General features: G+C 36.9%; 1 protein-coding gene across 2 annotated transcripts in view; it reads left to right on the forward strand.

Moving 5' to 3' along the window:
• DMD (dystrophin) overlaps nt 1–24,796 on the forward strand; it is a 1,192,402-nt gene that overhangs the window by 918,716 nt on the left and 248,890 nt on the right. For both annotated transcript variants that reach the window (XM_074159135.1, XM_074159144.1), the window contains exon 55: nt 18,290–18,479. In XM_074159135.1, the coding sequence (XP_074015236.1) occupies nt 18,290–18,479 (190 nt within the window). The remainder of the gene's footprint in view (nt 1–18,289; nt 18,480–24,796) is intronic.

Below are 24,796 nucleotides of genomic sequence, written 5' to 3' on the forward strand. Positions count from 1 at the left end.
TATTATTTTTATCTGTTTAAAATATGCTACATATTTTTGAGATTCCAGTTGCTCACTTGACACAGTATATGGTAAAAGCAAATTACTTGGAATTACCTAAAGTGCCAAGCTTGCAACATGCATTTCCCACTTTCTGGATTTTATCGTATTAGTATGTTATGTTTTCTTTTTCCATTTTCCTTATTTTCTTTTTCTTGTTTTCTTTCCAATTATTTATATGCTTTCTTATTTTTGAATTCTGTCAAGTTAGATTTGAGTCTAATTTAGTGGCTATTTTTTAAAAATCTAATTTGGATGCATTTTCTGTACCCCACAACATGACTTAAAGATGCTGATTTTGATTATTTTTTTGTTTTAAAATTTGAAAGAGATGCTGTTGTTTATTATCAGTAATAGTAAACAGTTCAGAAACTTCCATGAGTTCTTGGTGCTTATAGCATGTCTAAGGTTGATACTTCAGCTATGTTAATTAATTACTAATAATATCTATTGCTCTATTATGAACAATATACCTTTACTGATTCTAAGAGGGTAGATTTACTTTTACAGTAGCTAACCTGTAAGTCTTTCAGTGTGGTTTTACTCCAAGGCCCAGGAGACAATTCTTCAAAGGCTGTCTTCTCTCTTTGCTCCTGTGGGAACACCAGCAGAATAGGCTTGTTCAAAGAAGATGGCACTAAGAATCCATAGTTCAAATCTGCCTTTGGTGACACTGTTCCTTTTTACACTGTGCTGACCTCTTGGAGCTCTGGACACCTGTCACTATTACTTGTCTCAGGTTGGAGAAAGTAAAAGTAGAAGCACAGAACATTTTTATTAAATTTTACTTTGGCTAAGTTGATTTTCACATCATATCACTGCTTTAGTTATTTTATGTCTGATGTTACTCTTGTTTGTGCTGGTTGGGACAAGGTGTACATGCCAGCATCAGGACAGTGTGTTAAAGATGAACATAATATTTATTCCTTTTTTTTTTTTTCTTTTTCTTACTAGTAATCTTTCAGATGCTAGTATGTATTGACATCTTCATTAAGCTCTTGGTCTTGATTTTAAATACTAAATTCCTTCAAGGCTACAGCTAGTTCAGAACCCAGCAGTGTATATTGAGGTTAAGTCTTCCTTGTAGTGTCTGGTACTGTGGACACATCTATATTGAATCTTTCTGCTATCACATTCCTGATGATTTGTTCCATTTGGAATTATTCACAGTTGTCCCTGGGTTTGATTAACCTAAATACATTTGCCATCTCGCTCTTCGCACCCTTTTCCAAACAGTTAATTAATGCCCTGAATAACACCTAGAGCTGCTCCTTTTGGAAAGACTGCTAATGCTCAGGCTTGAACGTTATTTACATTGACTACATTATATGTTCTTAATCTCAGCTTTGTTTCATTCAAAAAGTTTCTGTAACAAAACAGCTCCTTGTATAGGGGCTTAACTTGTGGATAGTAAATAGATTATATTGCTTTATTGTTAGTTTTCATCTTTTGTTTCAATTAATTCTAAGAAGTTGGCTAATGTATTTTTCTCAAAAACACAGATTTTTATTGATCCATAATACACTTGCTAAAGCAATGTGGAATGATATTCATACATGGAAGCAGAAATCTTGAGTACCCATTCCCAATAGAGGGCTTCACTTTTATTTCTGATTGAAACATAACATTTGTATAGTTATATATATAGTTTTTATAGGTGGTTTCTCCTAGATACATATTTGTTTGGGTACAGTCTGATTATGTAGGGGAAATTCTTAGCTAATCAAAAATACTAAAGATTGTTGAACATAATTACATGTTCACATGGTGTCATCAGCAGTTTACTACATGTATAATGTGCTTAACTTGGACTGTATCAAATGAACTATTCATATTCAATTTACCAGAATAATGTCACTACTTGATATTTGGTACTACTAAGATTAGTGAGATAAATAAGCCGCTCTTGCTCAGGTTGTCATTCTGAATAAGCTGCAGCACATTAAACAATCATATAGAGATCAGGTTTGAATGTACAGTTGTCATTAAAAATATTTAACAATTTCAAGTAATTGAGACAAACTATATTGCAGGTATTGGATAGTAGATGACGGCCTTTTTTTTCGATCAGAGTACACATAACCAGGAAAGAATTACAGAAATTAATCTAAGAAATCAAGATAGCACATAAATATATTAAGGACCTGTAAAAACAATGTGTCATGGTAATGCCATGTGGATTTTTAAAAAACTTTTTATTTCCTTGACTGTTCAGTGTTTTATCTTTTAGATAAAGAGTGATTGTACAGTATATATAAATCACTCAGTAAAGTATGGAAATTTAGAGATCTGTGGCTGCTGCAAAACATGGAATTTGTGAGAAAGACTGTTCTAATACTGCTTTTCTGTGTAACATTTTAGTTAATACTTTATACAGTCTTGTGCACGTACCTCACACTGCAAGAGCAGAATGAAGGGGATCAAGTAAGTAGGGCGACAGTTTTCTTTTTTTTTAGTAATGCATTTATACATTTACTTGTTTACATTTTTAATAGGAAGGTTAACGAGTTGTCTATAGTCCACCTGTGCATGCGTAATAAATGTGTTAATATCAGTTGAACTTAATTTTTGTCAATTGCAACACAAGGCAGCCATCTCTGGTGTTTACTTGAGTTAAGAGCATTAAAAGGTTTTCTGTTTTGGTTTCTTATGATTCTTCTGAGAGAACCTGTCTCTGTTTTTTAGTGTTTTACATTATTTTTCTTCCCATGAACTCTTAACATAGTTGTTCTAATCTAATTTCTAGGAATCCTTTGTAGTACTAGAATGTATCTTGGAAAATTCAGATTACTACTATCTGAATAAAGTAATTTCCAAGCCAAATAATGAGACATTGTCTGCATGATCTACATCAATACCACCCCTTGTTACTCAGTTATTTTCTTGTGATTTCTGTTGTGGATATAGATTGGGTTTCACACCTGTAGTGAACTTTATGCATACAGGTCTCTCATAAAACAGAAACTTTTCCCTCTCAAGATTTTTGTGTTGTTCTAATATACTTTCTTGCAAAACCTGAGCCATGAATTCTCTGAAAAACATGAAATAGAGAATCATTTAGTGATTCAGATATTCTTGTACGAAATCATAATGCAATGCTATAGTGACAGTCTAACAGCTCAAAGATCTTATGGGACAGGAAGATGATTTTTATTTTAAATGTTTTCAGATGCCCAAGTACTCTTGGGTGTGTTTGTCCCAGCTGTCTGTCCAGCATTTGGGCACCTAGATATTTGTATCTAATAGGAGTTCCTTGGGATAACACAGAGCACAGAAGACCACCTAATGATTTGTCATCATGTCCCCCGTGTTCTTCTTAGGTGGTCAACAGAGTGCTGGTTTTTGGGATGTGCCTTCTGTGAACCTGGGTAAATGGCACTCACTGTAAAATATGACCCATTTTGTTTGCTGGCTTTTGCCTTGTGAAATGAAGGGTCTGAGGAACTAGGCATGGATACAAGTCCATGGGCACCTATGGGACGCGCTCATGACGCTGGAGTTTGCAAAGATGACAGAGCCAGGCTCTTTCCAGTTGTCCCCAGTGACAGAACAAGAAGCGATGGGCACAAACTGAAACACAGGAGATTCTCTCTGAATATCAGGAAACACTTTTTTGACTGTCAGGTTACCTGAGTGCTGGTACAGGCTGCCCAGGGAGCTGTGGAGTCTCCATTTTTGGAGATACTCAAAAGCCACCTGGACATGGTCCTGGTAACTGACTGTAGGGACTCTGCTTGAGTGTTAGACCTCCAGAGGTCCCTTCCAAGCTCATCTGTTCTGTGACCAAATCTATGGAAACAAGCGACTGTTGACATCTTTTCATGCTTTCTACTGACTTCTATGAGGACCAGAAGTTAATATTGTTTCTTTAACCATACCATAATCAAAAGTTACCTTGGTTTCTTGCTAATAAATAGATAGGAAAAGTAGAAGCTGGAATTTATTTTTTTTAATATATTTTCAAAACTATTCATATGGAAAATTATCTATAGTTATGTCTTCACATATAGGGAGACTTTTCCTGCCCCATGTGATGGATAAGAGGCATTTGTTGCAAGATCATTTGAGTATAAGTGCTGCTACTTTATTTTTTTTTTCTTAAATCTTAATTTACCAGAGATAAACACATTAGAAAACAAGTTAGTATTTTAGAATGTATTGCCATCCTATTTCACTTGTAAGAAACACCTGATAATTATTTCAGGGTTTATTGAGGAGGTAGCAAACATTGCAAATCATTTAAGAGTTAGATTTGGATGAGTCTGCCAGAATTGGATTTGTAAGCACACAATTCTGCAATTGTAAGCGTGCAAAATTTCAGGTATATTGACTTTTGTCAGGGCTTTTCTTAGCAGAATAGCCAGACGTCCTCACTCACAGACTTAGTGTTTCGGTGTATTTATGCCTGTCTCAACTCTGTTAAACTTTCCAGAATTGTTGTTTGGAGAGTTACTTCTGCTAAGAATTTTTATTTTTGAAATCTGTCCAAAAAACAATTGAGGTAGAACTATCACAGAACATCCTGTTCCTTTTGAAATCAGTTGAAGGTTAGTCATTTGTCTCAGTGGAGTTAGGATTTTCTGTGAAAGGCTTTTATATCAAATGCATACTGAGTTCTGTTGAACTGTGTGTGTTGAACATCTTCTCAATCTTCACGCCAGTCTTCAAAAAGGGCAAGAAGGAGGACCCAGGAAATTTCAGGCCAGTCAGCCTCACCTCCATCCCTGGAAAGGTGATGGAAGAGCTCATTCTGGATGTCATGTTTAAGCATGTAGAAGAAGAGAGAATTACCAGGAATGGTCAACATGGACTCACCAAGGGGAAATCACACTTGACCAATCTGATAGCCTTCTATGATGGCATGACTGGCTAGGTAGATGAGGGGAGAGTAGTGGACGTTGTCTACCTCGACTTCAACAAGGCTTTTGACACTGTGTCCCATAACATCTCCATAGGTAAGCTTGGGAAGTGTGGGTTAGATGAATGGACAGTGATGTGGATTGAGAACTGGCTGTATGACAGACCTCAGAGGGTTGTGTTCAGTGGCGCAGAGTCCAGTCTGAGGCCTGTAACTAGAGGTGCTCCCTAGGGGTCAGTACTGGGTCCAGTCTTGTTCAATATATTCATCAATGACCTGGATGAGGGAACAGAGTATACCCTCAGCAAATTTGCTGATGACAGAAAACTGAGAGGGGTGGCTGACACAGCAGAAGGCTGTTCCACCATTCAGCAACACCAGGACAGGCTAAAGAGTTGGGTGGAGAGGAACCTAATGAAGTCCAACCAAGGGTAAGTGTAGGGTGCTACACCTGGGGAGGAATAACCTCATGCACCAGTACAGGTTACGGGTTGACCTGCTTCAAAGCAACTCTGTGGAAAAAGACCTGGGAGTCCTGGTGGACAACAGGATGACCATGAGCCAGCAATGTCCCCTTGTGGCCAAGAAAGCCAATGGTCTCCCAGGGTGCATTAAAAAGAGCGTGGCCAGCAGGTTGAGGGAAGTCATCCTCCCCCTCTGCCATGTTGAGGCCTCATCTGGAGTACTGTGTCCAGTTCTGGGCTCTCCAGTTTAAGAAAGACAAGGAACTACTGGATAGAGTCCAGTAGAGGGCTACAAAGATGATTAAGGGAATGGAGCACTTCTCTTATGAGGAAAGGCTGAGAGACCTGGGTCTTTTTAGCCTGGAGAAGAGGAGACTGAGAGGGGGTCTCATCGATGCTTATAAATATCTAAAGAGTGTGTTTCAAGAGGATGTGACCAGACTCTTTTCAGTGGTGCCCAGTGACAGGACAAGGGGAAAAGGGGACAAATTGGAACACAGGAAGTTCCATCTGAACATGAGGAAAATTTTCTTTACTTTGAGGGTGACAGAGCACTGGAACAGGCTGCCCAGAGAGGTTGTAGAGTCTCCTTCACTGGAGATATTCAAAACCTGCTCTAGGTGAACCTGCTTTGGCAGGGGGGCTGGACTAGATGATCTCTGAAGGTCCCTTCCAACCCTTACTGTTCTGTGATTCTGTGAATTTATTTATTTATGTATTTATTTTTATTTATTTATTTATTTATTTATTTATATTTCCTGAGGAGCAGAACTAGAGTTATAGTTTCTTCCCAGTGTTGTAGAAACTCCATAACAATGATTTATTAGTATTACTCTGTTTTCTCATATTCATATTACCTCCAGTTACCCTTCCTGTTGTATTACAATCTATCTGCCGTAGATCTATTTTAATCACATTAACTCCTTATAACAGGGAACTTATTCTATACTTCAGTTTTCTGGAGGAGTCTGGAACCTCCTGAAAAGTAAAGAATAACTATATAAGATGTGGAGTGGTTCTTTATAACTAATATTCATGTTTTAGATTATACAAGATACAGAAAAAAATAAAATTCAGCTTCTGAGCTAAATATTACAGAGCTGGACCTTTGACCATCATCTTTATTCTTTTTTAGCAGCTGTACACTTCTTAAAATATATTGACATATTGAAATAGTTGTTTTAAAATATTTTGAGTCAATCTGATCTGTCAGCATCTTTGTGTAATGTTAGTACTACTTAAGGCCCATGTTTTAGATGGGAAAAAATAGTGTGTGTGATTGTATAAGTATTTATTTAGTGTTACTTTCACTTAAGATGATGCATGGTAAAATAAGAAATGTAAGTGTTGCCAGAGAAGTTTTCCAGTCTGGAAACTCAGGCTTCTTTCTCTTGTGTGGTGGCAAATCACTGTTCTGCTAGGCCACTGAGCTCAGCCCTCAGAGGCTGCAGATTTAAATGAAAACTACACTAACAGTTTAATAGTATCCTTTGTGAGCCCTAATTGATTTCATGTAATGCCATTAGTGCATTTCACAGTCTTATTAAATTTAGTTGTTTCTGCAGTAATTAAGGGAAGAAAACAAGTGCCTTTAGAATATAATTATTTTCATACTCAGTTTTTAATTATACTTCAGTGTCTTAGAAAGCAAAGATTTTATCTTAATAAATTGTATCTAAGTAATTAATATGCTGTTTATTAGATGTCACTGTTGACTTCCTTGGAATCTCAAAAGAATGGTAAGTTTTGGAATGCAAAGAAAAACTTAATTCTACATATTAGAGACCGTGAAGTGTGAAGAAGACCTAACAATAGACAGAACAATAATCTTTTTGCTTCTTTTAGTAGAATAAGAGACCAGGTTTTGGCTGTTTGTTTTTAGTTTTTATTTTAGGATTCCTTCTTTTTCCAACTTCTCTCTTTAATGGGAATACCAGAATTATTAAATGTTATCTTCCCATGTTTTGTTGGGACATTACTTGAATGATATCAGGGTTAGGCTGGAATCTGTTCCATGAGTTCAGAGAAATGGGGATGGGATGTTTGTGGCGTTATTTGTTTTTGTTTGTTGGTTGGTTTTTGGTTTAGTTTTTTTGTTTGGGATTTTAGGTTTGCTTGTTTTGTTTTTTAAGATACTTCCTTTAAGCTTTGACTAAAGGCTATTTAGAAATGCCTATTAAGTGAGTCCATCAGAACATTATTGTATAACTACAAGTAAATTTTAATGATACTTCATATGTCTGTGATTTCTGTGTGTTTTTCAGATTGCCGGTTCTTTAACCTGGTAATTCTTAAGATTTACCCTCTGGAAAATGTTTGATTTTAATGAAGATTTATCAGGAGATTAGAAATCCCTAGTAAACATAAAATATTATCAATAACATAAAAGATAACCTGTAATTAGTTTTAATTACAAATGAATTAAAACGATCCACTTAGTTTCATTAATGATTTTTCTGTTGCTCACAATGTAAGTATGATATATGATTATGATGAACATACGGAAAATCATAGAGTAGTTTGGGTTGGAAGGGAGTTCCAACTCCCCTGCCATGGCCAGGGACACTTTCCACTAGACCAGGTTGCTCAAAGCCCCATCCAACCTGGCCTTGAACACTTACTCTCTGGACAACCTCTTCCAGAGTCTCACCACCCTCAGAGTAAAGAATTTCTTCCTAATGTCTAATCTAAATCTCCCCTTTCAGTTTAAAACCATTACCCCTTGTCCTATCACTACACTCCCTGATAAAGAGTCCTTCCCCATCTTTCCCATAGGCCCCTTTAAATACTGGGATGCTTCTATAAGGTCTCCCCAGAGCCTTCCTTTCTCCAAGCTGAACCCCAACTCTCTCAGCCTGTCTTCACTGTGTTCCAGCACTCTGATCATCTTCATGGCCTTCTGGACTTGCTCCAACAGGTCCATGTCCTTGGGGACCCCAGAGCTGGAAGCAGTACTTCAGTTGGGGTCTCACACGAGTAGAGTAGAGGGGTAGCATCACCTCCCTCGACCTACTGGCCATGCTTTTTTTGATGCAGCCCAGGATGAGGTTGGCTTTCTGGGCTGCAAGCGCACATTACCGGGTCACGTTGAGCTTCTCATCAACGAACACCCCTAAGTCCTTCTCCTCAGGGCTCCTCTCAAGCCATTCTTCGCTCAACCTGTATTTGTGCTTGTAATTGCCTCGATCCATGTGCAGGACCTTGCACTTGGCCTTGTTGAACTTCATGAGGTTCGCATGGGCCCACCTCTTAAGCCTGTCCAGGTCTCTCTTGATGGCATCCCTTCCCTCCAGTGTGTCAACCGCACCACACAGCTTGGTGTCATTGGCAAACTTGCTGAGGGTGCTCTCAATCCCACTGTCCATGTTGCCAACAAAGATGTTAAACAGCACCAGTCCCAATACAGACCCCCGAGGGATGCCCTCATCACTGGTCTCCACTTGGACATCGAGCTGTTAACCGCAACACTTTGAGTGCAACCATCCAGCCAATTCCTTACCCACTGAGTGGTCCATCCGTCAAATCCATGTCTCTCCAATTGAGAGACAAGGATATAGCTCAGGACAGTGTGAAATGCTTTGCACAAGTCCAGGTAGATGATGTCAGTTGCTCTTCCCTTATCCACCAACACTGTAACCTCATCGCAGAAGGCCACCAAATTTCTCAGGTACAGTTTGCCTTTAATGAAGCCATGTTAGCTGTCACCAGTCACCTCCTTACTTTCCATGTGCCTTAGCATAGCTTCCAGGAGGATCTTCTCCATGATCTTGCCAGGCATAGAGGTGAGACTGACTGGCCTGTAGTTCCCTGGGTCTTCCTTTTTTCCCTTTTTAAAAATGGGGGTTATGTTTCCCCTTTTCCAGTCAATGGGAACTTCATCAGACTGCCACAACTTCTCAGATATGATGGATAGTGGCTTAGCAACTTCATCCGCCAGTTCCCTCAGTACCCACAGATGCATCTCATCAGGTCCCATGGATTTGTGCACCTTCAAGTTCCTTAGGTGGTCTTGAACCTGGTCTTCTCCTACAGTGGACAGTTCTTCATTCTCCCAGTCCCTGCCTTGGCCTTCTGTGACTTGGGTGGTGTGGCTAGAGCACCCACTGGTGAAGACCAAGATGACAAAGTTGTTGAGGACCTTAGTCTTTTCCATATCCTTTGTGATGAGGTCTCCCATTTCATTCTGGAGATGGCCCATATTTTCCCTAATTTTCCTTTTATCATTGATGTACCTGTAGAAGCTTTTGTTGTTGCCCTTGACATCTCTGGCCAGACTTAACTCTGTCAGGGCTTTAGCTTTCCTAACCTGATCCCTGGCTGCTCAGAGAGTTTCTTTGTATTCCTCCCAGGCTACCTGACCTTGCTTCCACCCTCTGTAGGCTTCCTTTTTGGTTTTGAGTTTGCCCAGGAGCTCCTTGTTCATCCATACAGGCCTCCCAGTGCTTTTGCCTGCCTTCCTCTTTTTTGGGATCTGTCATTCCTGAGATTGGAGGACATGATCATTGAATATTAGCCAGATTTCTTGGGCCCCTCTTCCTTCCAGGGCTTTATCTCATGGTAGTCTACTAAGCAGATCCCTGAAGAGGCCAAAGTCTGCCCTCCTGAAGTGCAGCATAGTGAGCTTGCTGTGCACCCTTGTTGCTGTCCATAGGATCTTGAACTCCACCATCTCATGGTCACTGCAGCCGCAGATGCACATGAGCTTCACATTCCCCATCAGCCCCTCCTTGGTAAGAACAAGGTCCAGCATGGCACCTCTCCTCATTGGCTGCTCTATCACTTGGATAAGGAAGTTATCATTGACGCATTCCAGAAACCTACTGGATTGCTTATGCCCTGCTATGTTGTCCCTCTAACAGATACCAAGTGGCTGAAGTACTCCATGAGGACCAGGGCTTGTTTACGTGAGGCTGCTCCTGTCTGTCTATAGAGGGCCTCATCTGCTTGGTCTTTCTGGTCAGTGGCCTGTAGCAGACCCCCACTGTAACATCACCAGTCACTGCCCTCCCTTTAAACCTGACCTATAAGTTCTTGGTCAGCTCCTTATCTGTCCCCAGGCAGAGCTCAATGCACTCCAGCTGGTCATTGACATAGAGGGCAACACCCCTTCTGTCCTTCCTGAAGAGCCTCTACCCTTCCATTCCAACACTCCAATCATAGGAGCCATCCCTCCATGTTTCTGTGATGCCAGTAAGATTATAGCCCTGGAGGAGTATACATGTCTCTAACTCCTCTTGTTTATGCACACTTATAAGGAGAGACAGAAATTATTTTTTAAAAGGGCAACGAGGAATTTTCCTCTGTGATAACACATATCCTCTGTCGTAATGTTGTCAGGTGCTTATTTAAAAAGAGGTTATTTAGAGGTTCTATACAGAAATCTATGTATCTGATTTTATGATCTGATATTTCCTTTGCATTAGTAACCCTTCACAGTCTGACATGTAATGGTGTAGAAGAGATGGAGGATTAAAACCCAAGGTTGATCTGAAACTGGATAGATAAACACTTTTTTCCTTTTTTCCTCTTTTTCTCATTGAATATTGATGGTATCTTCATAAAGAAAAGTAAGAAACAGTCTAAATTAAAGAAAAAGTTTTTAAATTGCTGTAGTGTCTTTAGTAAGAAAGAGAGCAGTTCACAGGGAAATGCTGGGGGGGGTTGTTGATTTTTGTTATTTTTATAGATAGTCTGGCTATTTTGAGAAGGGCTATGACAGGTATAAGACTAGAAACAAGCCAGATAACAAACAGCAAAAGAAATAGTTTATCTCTCATGCTGCATCCATTTTCCTAAATACATAAGATGGTGGGTGCTTGTTGTGGTTTAACGCCAGCTGGCAGCCAGGACCATGCAGCCACTCACACAGTTCTACCCTTTCCCCCACCGCCCCCCCCAAGAAGGGCAGGAAAAAGAGGGAGAAAAGGAGGGGAAAGGGAAAGAAAAAAAAACTCGTGGGATGAGAAAAAGACAGATTAATAGAGCAATAACAGAAAAGGAAAATAACAATAGCAATAATAATAACACAATTCATTCTCACCGCCTGGTGAGTTGGTACCTTCTCCAGCAGTGATCGTGGATTCCCATCCCACCTTTTTATTAATGATCTGGACAAGGGGATTGAGTGCACCCTCAGTATGTTTGCAAACGATATCAAGTTGGACTGGAGAGTTGATCTGCTTGAGGGTAGGAAGGCTCTACAGAGGGATCTGGACAGGCTGGATCAATGGGCCGAATGAGATACAAAAAGGCCAAGTACTGACTCCTGCACTTGAGTCACAACAACCCCATGCAGCGCTACAGGCTTGAGGAAGAGTGGCTGGAAAGCTGCTCAGCAGAAAAGGACCTGGGGGTGTTGGTGGACAGCCAGCTGAATATGAGCCAGCAGTGTGCCCAGGTGGCCAAGAAGGCCAAGAGCATCCTGGCCTGTATGAGGAACAGTGTGGCCAGCAGAACTAGGGAAGTAATCATCCCCCTGTACTGGGCACTGGTGATGCCCCACCTTGAGTACTCTGTCCAGTATCTGGGCCCCTCACTACAAGAAGGGCATTGAGGTGCTGGAGTGTGTCCAGAGAAGGGCAATGAAGCTGGTGAGGGGTCTGAAGCACAAGTCTTATAAGGAGCTGCTGAGGGAACTGGGGTTGTTTAGCCTGGAGAAAAGGAGGCTGAGGGGAGACCTTGTTGCTCTCTGCAGCTACCTCAAAGAAGGTTGTGGCGAGGTGGATGTTGGTCTCTTCTCCCAAGTAACAGGTGATAGGACAAGAGGAAATGGCCTCAAGCTGTGCCAGGGGAGGTTTAGATTGGATATTAGGAAAAAGTTCTTCACCGAAAAGATTATCAAGCATTGGAACAGGCTGCCCAGGGAAGTGGTTGAGTCACCGTCCCTGGAGGTATTCAAAAGGCAGGTAGAAATAGTGCTGAGAGATGGTTTGGTGGTGGTTTTTGTCAGTGTTAGGCTGATGGTTGAACTAAATGATCTTAAAGGTCTCTTCCAAGCTAGGCAATTCTATGATTCTGTGATTCTATAAACACCAGAAATATTTTTTAATACAGCGCATTTTCTGGTTTTTCAGAGTTTTGCAATAGAAAAACTGGTCAGGAAAAAAAAAATTGTATCTTGCTTAGCTGAGTGAATCACTGCTCTTTGAAGCATTTCCCCCTTTTTGTGTCAACAGATTTTTTACAAAGGACAAATTATATGGGCTTATTATTATTATCAGGAGATGCTTTAGAATGTTCTATTTTCAGTATCTGAAGAGACTGACATCGTTTAGGAAACTGTGTTTTTTCCATGATAATCACACAATACTCTGTCCGTATCAAGACAGAGTCTCAGTTCAAATCAGAGGACAGGGACATTCAGGGTATTTTTTCTTCTTTCCTGCAGAAGCAAAGAGAATCAACAGAGAACTGCTTTTGTGTGTTTATTTTGAAGTTGCTCTATGCACAATTACACCTGGAATTTAAAATAATTTCACTGTTTATTCATATGTAACCATTAAGGATAGTACAGCCAAGGCAGAGATGTCCTTTGAGTTATCTGAAGGCACTGAGAGTCAGCTTTCAGCCAGTAGATCACATTGCTGAGAATAAATGTAAGGCAGAGAAGTACCGCACATAGAAATATAGAAAGAAATATTCTGGCAGGAACCCTGTTCATATGCCTGAAGCAGCAGGGCAATACCTACGTGTTCCCATTGGATTCCAAAAAAGGGATTTTTTTTCTTTTTTTATTCAAAGACCTTTCCAAGACTGAAATGAAATCTTTTCTTCTTTCAGTTCTTCACATCAGCTGTCTTCAGGGAGATATTAGCAGTGATAAAGATCAGGCAAAGAGTTCTAGAAAGTTATTATTACCTTTTTAGATGTAGCTTTTTCATCAGGTTTGTCCCTTAATCCTTACAGGAAGGGACTAAAGCACAAAACTGACTGAAAAAAACAGAAAGCCTCTCTTTCAGGTGCAAAATTCCGTACCAGCGCACCAAAGCTTCCCTGGTTCCTCACTCAGAATAGTGTGAGTATAAGTGCCTGCAGATGAACGTCAGCTAGACCTGAACGCTGATCTCTGGAGTGGTTCAGATGCTGATATTGTAGCTCTGTATCTAGTTGCACTTTGAGGCTTTCTCATCATTTGCAATATAGAAGTAATTTCAGAGGTAGAGTTGCACACAAGTGAGCAATCTCTATTACTCTAGGAGTAACTGGGTAAAGAATGCTTTCCAACAGGCCAGACAAAATAGTGATAGTAGGACGTAAGCATGTATGTATAAAGATGACTCAAAAAACTCAGATCCACGTACACATGCCAATGCTGTGCAGTAAAGAAATGCTAGTAGCCTCTATCAGGATAGTCAAATTAAAAGGAATATTTAAGCAAAAGTGTTACTGGAAGAATACCATATATCCTTGAGTGAGATATCAAGCAGGTTGAGATCCAGAAAACCACATGAAAGCAGTTCTTAAAATGCTGTCTCAATAAAGTTTTCCACATTTAATGTGTATCAGCCATTCCAGAATTAATCTGCAGATTAATCACTTACTAGCACGTATTAATAATTTTAACTGGCACTATAGAATATAGTCCCTAGATTCTGGAAGAAAGTTCCTCTAAGCAGCATTCCCAAAATCAATTAGTATGATTTATTTTGAATTTGCATTTCAAAATTCTATCAATTATAGTTATTTTAAGAATTTAAAGTTCACTTTAAGAATTTAATTTTCTTTTCGTCTGTGACATCTCCTTATGTTCCTACTTTATCTGAGGCTAAATTATTTTGCTTTTGATAGGTTCTTTATTAGTCCAAGTTAAAGCAGATGAAGAAGAGTTATCAGTAAGACCTGACATTTATTTAGTAGTAAAAATTAAATGTTCCAATAAAGCTTTGCAATTGTTCCTTTATCGCACTGGCAGAAGGGATATGATCCTCATCAAAAAGTGCAAACTGCTTCCAGCATTAGTAGGAAGATGCATGCAGTTCAAATTCTCTGTGATAGTTGACTCCAGAAAAGGGAAATTTAGGTAACTTTTTTTTTTCTTTTTTTTTAATTGTATGGAATTGTAATGGCAGGAAGGAGAAATTACAGTTGTATAGAGAGAACCACAGGAACTATAGAAGTAAAATTATTTACTGATACTTTGTCAGCCAGTAGTCCAGGTTATTTTATTTTACATCTCAGTGTGATAACATTAGATTACCACAGTCTGCAGGTGGAAGTGTGATTTAGTGATCTATTGAACATTGAACGATGCAGAATTTCTCCACTGTTATTGCCCTTAAAGAAATACCTGTGGAATATAAATTTGCTATTTTGTCCATTATGACTATTATCTGTGCTCACTCTTCAATGTATTTCCTTACATATTAATCAAGTGTAGTGTACCTTGGCATAATGCTCTGCACTTCCTATGTTTCTTGTTATCTGAGCATCTCAAAGCATTTTTTATACACTGACCCTCGCTCTGTATCTTGTAATGTTAATAAATGTTACAATTTCAAATAGACAAACAGATACTCAGCAAATGTGAACGATTCATTCCAAATTATATAGCAAATATACAACTGAAGAAAAATCTGTGATTCACACTCATGGAGCCTCTCCAAACACTGTATTCCTTGTGTTGTATGGGATTGGGGCTAGTTGAATGAAGAACTCTTGCAGTACATTTAATGACACCATAATTCCCATACCTCAGCACTTTCTCTTCTTGTTAGATTCTGTTACAAGATGTTCAGTTTTATGTATTTTGTATTTTGTTGTGTATATTTATTTTGTGTGTGTATTATGATATAAACTCTGACTTTTAGTTAATAATACAGTACCTTGCATATGAATGTAAAGATCACACAGATTTCAGATAACTTTATTTTGCCCTGCTTATCTTCCCAAACATTTGTAAACAGCTACGTTTAAAAAATATTAGCTTTAAAAGTTCTCAGCATCACAGCAAATTCTTGTAGCAGAGGCTGGTATTTTTTTTTTCTTTTTTCATGATTCTTTTTTTTAAAACCTTAAAAACTTCTTCCTATGAATATAAATGTTCACGTTCATACACATCGTGTGACTTGCTTCCTCTGTTATGCCTCCATTTTCCCTCAACTTGAAGCTTTCAGCTAACACATTCTTAAGAGCGTACTGCAATTTCTGTCCTGCAACAAAGGTCATAGGAAAACTAGAGTTGGTCAGTGGCATCCACTGTCACTGATGCCACTAATTTCTAAAAATCAGTGCCCAGACTAGACTGGGGACCATCTTACCTTTAGTTGTGTAAAATTTAGTAATTGTGTAAAATTGTAAAATTAAAAATGTGTAAACTTTAGGTTACTAACCGCTTTAGTCAAGAGAAAAAGGTTGACTCTGACCTTGAATCTGGTTCAACAGATGCGTATAGACAAGGGAGGAGGAATTAAACTCCAGAAATGCTTGTCTCCATGTTTTACAGAGGGAGTGTGGTTGCCATTTAGATGAGAATAAGATGAATCCCATCTTTAGTGCTTCCCCCATGAATAAGAAGCTTTTGGTGATACCGCTGTGTGCTTATTTTTATATCATAGTGGAACAGAGAAAAACCAAATCATTCCATTAAAAATATTTTTTGTTATGATTATCTTTTAGTATTTCAGCAATATTTTGTAGTGTTTCTACTGTGCAGTTTTCCATTTACACTAAAACATATTTCTGCTTACTTCATGTTTTTTGTTACAGCTTATACTCACTATGGAGTTAAACATATTTGGATGTTACGGAATAAAAAGAAGGCATCTTTATTTTCTTTTTGTGCAATACTTTCTTGTTCAATATATATATTTTTGTCTCCCCTATAATTTTGTGCAACTTATTTTAGCATAGGCTGGATTTGATAGTCAGTTTTATTCTTCGTTTTTAGACCTTCTTTTCTCTATTCTAACCTCATAATTTTGAAGTAATTAGAAAGCCAAGTAGAGTGAATCATATTGATATGCTGCAGAGCTGTCAATGTAGTCGAACGTTTATTGCATGTTAAATGTATCAAAATTTAAAATGCAAAGTACTAGATATTTTCTGGTGGGTGTATTAGTTTGCTTATAGATAAGCAACACATTTCTGTAGGCTGAAAGAATTATGTGCCATAACATTTCTGTGCATCGTAGAAGTGCTAGAAAATTTTTCATAACTAAAACTACATTCTTTACTCAGATCAATAAAATACTATATTTGTTCATGTAGTATGGAAGTTTCTCTAAAACATAAATTCTGATTTTGATTAATAGTTCTAATAGCTTTCCCTCTGAACATATTGTTCAGATCTGTGCTTGTGTTCTTATTTTTTATAGACTAAAATGCACTAGATATTTACACAAGTGGATAAATATAGCTTTGGGTCCTACTTCTCAGGATACCATGCAAAAAGTTAAATATACACAAATAAGCTTAAGAGAGGCATTCAATAGCTTTCTCAGTTTTTGAGTAAAAAAAAAAGATCCAAGAATAAATTGCTTTTTTCACAAAGTGGTTGGGAAAAGCAAATAAGATGTTAAAGGATTAAAAACATGATAGAAATACGGTGGCTATTGTGAGATTTGACTCTTGGGGAGATTTTTTTTTTTTCCTGAAATGGCTGTCCTCATCTGTACTCTGGCTTAATTTCCCTGTTCTTACTGTCCTCTGCTGCAATTTATTTATATGCTTGTCAAAAAACATGCTAAGTCAGTGCCACTTGGCAAAACTTGTGTTAAGTTTTTTGTTTCTTTTCTTACTTCAACTGGTGTACCAGGTTTTAGGATGATATTGCTTATCGAGGAGTACAACCTCTTCATGACAGGAAACAGGATTTGAAATAGAGATTAGCACTTAAAAATTTCATGTCTTCCTCTGGTAAAGTTACAATAAATTACATCTTGAGAAATTATATCTGCTAAAATGTAATATCTTAATCTCTGTCTAAATAACTATAAAACTAGACAGGAAATCTATCTAGAAATATCCAGATGACCACAGATTTGTAGACTAAACATAGATAGGCATGAGATCGCATTCATTCCCCTTGAAGTAACATAAATTATCAAATGATTTTACTATATATTTTCTGAGCTTAAAAAATTACTCAGTTATCATGCTGATGTTAAACAAATATGCATGTGATACAATAGCTAGGTAGCCTGGACAGACTTGTGTTAATGATCAGTATGTCATACTTACTTGCTCACATTTCTAAATCCCTATTTAGGTAAAATTCAATTAAAAAAATAGTACATCTGACACCTATATTGCACATGAATGTTGATAGAACAGATATACTTTAATGTTTTTTCAGCACCAGAATTGCTGGAGTGTTTAGTGTTCTTTCCCAATCTATGACTTAGATCTCCCTCAAGGATAAGATAACCTTTGTATTTAAAAATTTATTTTATCATGTAACTGATAGAGATCTTGTAATTTATCACATTCAGACTAAAAACACCCCAAACTTCAGTGTTATTAGGGTTTTAGGTGCTGAACGCAATCTCCAAAGGTTTCAAGTCATAAAAAACTATTAAATTCATCATACCATGCAGTGGCCAGGAACTATTTCATTATTTCTAAAAATAAACAAGTTTTCCCACTGCAGTGTTAATGACAGATGAGAAAACAATCTTTGATTGAAAAAAAATCAGGGAACTGCTTCTGATTTTTTTTTTTTAAATTATGCACGTTTCAGGCATAGTACGTTCAAAGTACTTTTGCTTCATTTTCTACCAGATGAATTCTAGTTACTACTTCTCAGGAGAAAAGATAAAAAAGGAACCTTGCCTGCCAGAGAAACAGTGTAAGTTCAGTAGCTAACGTATCCATAAAGTTACCTTGATTGGTACATGAAAAATATATAGTGTGTCTTTGTTATATTTTGCTTAATAATTAAGACTTGTTTTCTTCCTAAGAGTGCTGCATTTGACTATTTTTACTTGTGCAGGGTTTGTGAGCGTGAAGCTGCACTGGAATCAGCCCTAAGAATGTTGCAGCAATTCTACCTGGATCTTGAAAAGTTCCTTGCTTGGCTTACAGAAGCTGAAACAACTGCGAATGTCCTGCAGGATGCTACACACAAAGAAAAGATACTAGAGGATGCCAAAACGGTCCGGGAACTCATGAAACAGTGGCAGGTAAATCAAGCACTTCATTTAGAGACATGTTAGGTATCCAAAGTGGTGGGTTTTTTTTTCCAGTGCTCAGCTACTCAACAAAACTGAAATTGTTTTGAAAAAGAGAACTGGTTCTACTACTAACCTTTAAGTCTTGCCTTGGAAATTGTTGCAGGATGTAATGTGAGTCACATCATGATTCTCTCTGACACCTTTCAGTGTATAGCACATTTGAAAAAGTGTCTTGAAGTACAGCTTTAAAATGTACAGAAAGGAAACGTTGCTGGAATGGGCATTTAGATTTTTTTTAATCACATAAAAATGAATTACTCTGCCAAGCTGAAGACTTGAATTGAGCACTTGACAGACATGAGAGTTTATTAAGCATTTCTGATATTTATAGAAGTTATATAAATTGTATCAAGATTATACTCTGTAGCTTGACTGAATTAGTTTTCCTCCATTACTTTCAAATACATGAAAAATGTTAATTTGGTATTTGGCTGATTACTGTCAACATGCTCTGTTGCAAAAATAAAAAGAGATAATGATTAAAATTTTCATAGTTAATGGCTAGACAGTTTTCAGACAGTTGTTTTCCTCTGGAAACAACAAAAAAAATCTTTAAAAAGGAGGAGAATGTTGTATTTGGTGTTCGGGAGAATCTTGAGGAGAAAGAAAAATAATTAGTTGAGATGGTGCTGTTGAAATATACTTTCATTGTCCTTTCTTCTCTACAGTTGTTGAGAGGAATGCACATATGTCTATGTGAGGTCTTCAATTTCTTAAATATGAGGTTGATTGTCTGTTTGGAAGGCAGGGCCCTTTCTTCCAATAGTCCTTGATAATGCATTGACAGAAAGTTCAAAACTGGAAATTCCAGGCGCTGAAGGCTCTATGCCTTTATTTATCTATGAAAAACATATCCTGAAAAATTTTAGTTATAAGTGATTATGTTGAGTAAGTACATTGGATGGAAATACTACTACTTTCTTTTGGCACTACTGTATTAATACATGGTTTTAATTATTTGACTGAACAACTGCTAAATTCTATTACATTATGCTCTGAAATCTACAGTTGTTGCACTGGACAAAAGTGAAGTCTGAACGACATTTTTAATAGTCATCTGTCTTTATGCTAATTTGATTTTATAGTAATACACATTAAGTACTTATGTGTTTTTGAATTTGGTTGGCATGATCCTGGAGAGCAGATCTGAATGTAAGATAGTTCTCTACTGAGCAGTTAATTTTCAATACAAGCCATCTTTTTATATGCTCTAGATTAGGTGTTTAGTAGTAATGGTGTTGAAAGAATTGATTTATCAAGCATTTGCAGAAGTTTATTTTTTTTATGTGGGTTATTTGACAAAATAGAGATACCTGAAAATTTAGGTCAAACACTTCATTCTTAACTGTAATGGAACTTGTACACCTGGTTATCTGTTCCACTATATTTATTTTTTTTTTTTTAATTTCCACATAAGAACCATATAGGGCTAAAGAAAAAAGGAAAAATAAATACATACAAATCCTTTCCTCCATAAATAATTAATGGATTACATAAAAATATCCACCATACGAACAATTGCCTTGAACTGTAAGCTTCTTCTAAAGATTTTTATGTACTTCAATTGAGATGTTAGATCAAACTTTCAGTTTTCCTTTCCAGGTTTTTGGTATTTAAATACCAGATTTTCTAAGACAGGAAGGGTAAAAACTGTTGTAGAGTATCTATTTGTTTCACTTCCAAAAAGCAAACATTGTTATGTTCAATATCTTGGCTGTACAAGACAAATTATTCTTATATTTTAAGAAGAACCATTAGTATGCAGACGCAGAAAAGTGGTTGTTCTATTGAATTTTGCTCCAAAAAGATTCATGTATACATGTCCACCAACAGCACAATAACCTTATACTTCAGTTAGAGTTGATGATTGCAGAAGGAAATATTTTGAAAGTGTGGTTTGTTGTGGGGTTTTTTCATTCTCATCTGCATACTGATCCGACTCTATGTAGATCAACTTAGTTTCCTCCCTGGGCCTATTACTGTAGCAGCATCTTTATACCATTTTTAAGCCTCCAGAAGAAATCTTATAATTCACAAGCACAAGTGGATTTTCAAATGGCTTTCTCCTGAAGGGAGTCTGATGGAAATTTTTCTAAAAGCTGGTAGAACCATCTTTTTTTTTTTTTTCTTTTTTTTTTTTTTTCTCAAGTAGAACTTTTAGTAAACAGTATGGGGCTGGTTTTTTGAAATCACGGTTGGGAAAGACCTTTTTTTTTCTGTAATTTTTTAAGAACTACAGTGAAGTGACCACTCAAGATTTGTATCTTCTTCCATTTCATTAAGTTATCACTGATTTGAGACATAGTCATTAACTACTATTCATTTTAAAGAATGTATCTTTTTGCTAGGGTGTGATCTTAGTAATTAGAGCATCATTTTTAGTCAGTTCTCTTATTAGAATAGGGACAGTAACAGCAAAAGTTTTTGGTTCAGGAAAGTAAATTGTAATTAATTTGAACTGAGCAATGCATTTGTTTACTCAGTAATGTGATGTGTTAACATGCATTAAACTGTTGTAGTGACTGCAGGTTTTTCTGGAGACTTTGGATTATTCTCAAATTGTAAATGGTGCTTTTGTAACAATTCACAATTACTGGAGGGACATATGTGCAGAAGAAAATACAAACTTCCATAAACTTCTGTTTCTCCACTAGTACCTGATATTTTTTTCTAATGATGTGTGTGTGTGAGTTTCATATGAAGTGAATGGACAACGCCAGTAAAAGTCAGCTGGAAACAAAGTATGGGATTAAATTAGTGGAGGCTGTGGTTACAAATACTCTAGCAAGTTCAATATGTCCTTGATCCTTCCCTGGACTGGGGCCACCTATAAGCAAAAAGCCACATTCATGTTCTTGAAGTGTTCTACAATTCAGAAAGTCAAATATTATGTTATGGTTGTTCTTATATAAGACTTTTCATTAAGGAATAAATAAGTTGAATAAAATAAGGAAATTATTCAAAAGGAAAAAAAAAGTAAATTTATGTAGTAGTCTGAGAGTGCTCAGCTGTAAAATTCATCAATTCATGAAGATGAGCAATGTTTGCAATAGTCGTAAGACTCCATATCAATAGTCTTCATTGTAAAAGCTTCCTGTCCCAATAGGTACAGTTGCCTCGTAGCGCTGCAAATATTGCCTATATACTTTGTTGTAAAACTTGGTAATGGAGTAAATATTAAGGACTTTTACTTCTTAAAGCACAATTTTGTCAATAAAACAATTTTACTGATGTCAGCTAACTGGTGAAAAAAGAGAGTATGGCTTTTCATCTGTTTCTCAGTTATTGCTGCATTGATCCTTCCAGTCTTCATACCCTGCCTATAAGAGTTCTCTCTCACATTTCACTTTGATGCATAAGGGTGAAAAGTAATAACATGACAAAAGTGTGGCCGTTTGTGCACAGCTTATGCATACAAAATATTCAAACAAAAAGCAGCTTTAATAAGTCACTGAAATCTCAGAAACACGCATTTATGTACTTTGTGGAAAGGAGTTATTGCTCACTAATCCATATCATCAGCCCCATTAACAATAAATAGTGATAAGCCTTTTTTTTTACTCTGTATTGTGGGCCAGAAAAGCACTTTCTCTATAAAGCACATCAGGCAATGACTTGTATCCTAAGAAACTTGCTATGTGAATTGCACACGTATAAAAACGGACACATTCAAATACAGTCTATGTCCTTAATATGTTTTTTAACATCCAGCATATGTAGTATAACCACAAGCCCTACCCCATCATAGAAAAGATCCTAAATGCTTTCAGCCAGGATTACTGTTTTCCAATGGCCTTTTTTTTTTCTACATGAAGTCAATTTTTTTTTTCTCTCACCAGCTAGGCTGAATCCAGATCATAGGAGGTAAAACAAAATGGTAGTTTCTGATTAAAGAAAGTTTGACTACTCAGGTTTATAAAGTTCATAGAAGTTATAGTTAAATATGACATATGACCTTAGATCTGTAATCTCTGTCTTGTTCTTTGTGCAGTTGCATGGACTTGGATAATGTCAAAATAGTCATTGGGAGTCATGAAATGTTACAATTCTGTATTAATCTACTATCTTTAGGCAATAGGTATAATGCAATGTTTGATAAAGAATCTCTACACAGATAATGAAAAACCTAAATTTCTAAGTTCAGTGGTAACTTTATCTCTTTGTCACTGAAAATGTTTATCTCACCTTTAGTGATACAGCAGTTTTCTGCTTTACAGTCTTAAGCTTTAATTTATTTCTTTAAACAACCAGGAAAATATAATGTCTTGCTAAGATAAAGTCTTGCTATGCAGAAAGTGTTTCATACAGCAAAAGTTGCTTGTCTAGGAAAATCTCACATTTTTAGGTGTTCTTTTGCTTTTCAAGTTCAGGAACCATTAGCTCAAATGTCACCAATAAAGATTAATCTTCCCCTAGTACTTAGCAGTTCATTCAGCAGCAGAAGGAGAAGGGTGAGGCTTATATAACTGCACACTCTAATTACCTGATGATGTAATTCTATTAAACTGTTGCATTATAAACACACTGTTTGTTTATATAAGCATGCATTTGCATGCATCATTTGTCTGAACTGACAGCAAGGTAGTAGTTGAGGTGGTTCACACAGTTAGAATACTTTCTGGAGAATTTTCAAGGTTACAAACCAGTTACTCTAAGGAGTTGTATAATTATGTGCTGCTTTTTATTGTCTGGTTGAAATACATCATATGTCCCCATGAGGCCTAGTTTGATAAGTAACCATATGAGGGAGATGCAAATAATTAATTTTACTTTCTGCTTTCCTACTTCTAGTGATACGAACTCTCAACTGTGTTAATTACTTCTCTACTTTGTCTTTTTGGCAATAATTGCATGTGACATGTTATACAGCTTATGTAATATTAGATATAATTTTGAAGGTAGCATGGATTTATCCTGTTATTTCATGAGTGCAATCATTTAATATTAAGCCTGTAGATTAATTTAATCACGGGGTTTTTTTTCACTGAAATTTGATGAATACTGCATGTGACACATAGTTAGACAATAACTGGAGAATGCTTCTATAACATTTACACAGGTTACCAAATTTATCTGAAATAATCTATGATGGACTGATGAATTTTTGGTAGTGTAGAATGACTAAAAGTATGACAGCATATGATAAATGAAGCAAAGATAGTAACTTTGGCATGAAATACATAGCAAATTTATTTTTATCACTACCTTCATGCTCACTTAGCTGATAACCAAAGTACTTTTCTATTAGATGCAGGAGTTTTGCTGCTAATAATATGAAAAACATGCAGTGCCTTAAATTATACTGAAGAATGTATAGTAAGGGCAGTACCCCTATTCTCTCACAATGTTGTTTTTATCTAAAGCAAGGGACTTGAACAGCAGGCAATGCACTCCTGTTTCCTCTATTCCTATCAATACTTCAAAGGTGCTCCCTTATTTTTAAGGTGTTTTTTCAAGCACCTGTTTTTTCAATAGTAGGAAATTTGAGGTTGAGGTAGATACATGTTCCTGACTTTTCTTGATTATTTAGCAGTATAGGTTCTTTGAGAAACAAAATTATTTCCAACTTTTTTTTTCTTTCCAACATATTTCAAACCTAATTTACATATAATTGACCAGCACAGTTAATTTTGTGACATGATGTATGGATTAGATGACAAACCTGACTACCTGAGGAGAGAGAGTAGCATCCTTTCTCAGTTCAATTGTCTTTACTAAAAAATATTTAATAGTAATTAATTTTCTAATGCTTCCAGTCTCTGTTCTGAAACACTTTCTTGCTCAGTTCTGCTTGAAATTGTTCTCTGAAAGGTTTAAAATTCACATATAATCTTCTTCCCTCTTATTCCCTCCCCTATTTTTTTAGATTTAATTGTCCAGATTTGCCTTTTACACTAAGCTGTTACCAAAATACACTAAAATCTGTTCCATAGTACCTGAAATGGAATAACAACTTTCAGAGCCATCTTACTTCACTGAGTAATAGAAGAGAAATCCCAACATGTAAGTTTTAATACAAGTGCTATTACAACCTAAGATGAGACGGGACAAGACATCTCAGAGTGAAAAGTTACCATATGGATTTTACGAAATATTGGATAATATTGCTTTGAAAGCACCTGGTCAAGAATTTTTTTCTATATTGTGATTGGTGGTCATGAGGGAGGGGAATAATGTTTCTTTGTTGTTAACAGCAAGTGCCAAATTTACCCAACAAAACCTCAATGAACCTACACTTGCAGTTTTGGCAGGTGTATAATTCCTGA

This window comes from Numenius arquata, chromosome 1 (genome assembly GCF_964106895.1).
Source record: "Numenius arquata chromosome 1, bNumArq3.hap1.1, whole genome shotgun sequence".
NCBI classification, from domain to species: Eukaryota; Metazoa; Chordata; class Aves; order Charadriiformes; family Scolopacidae; genus Numenius; species Numenius arquata.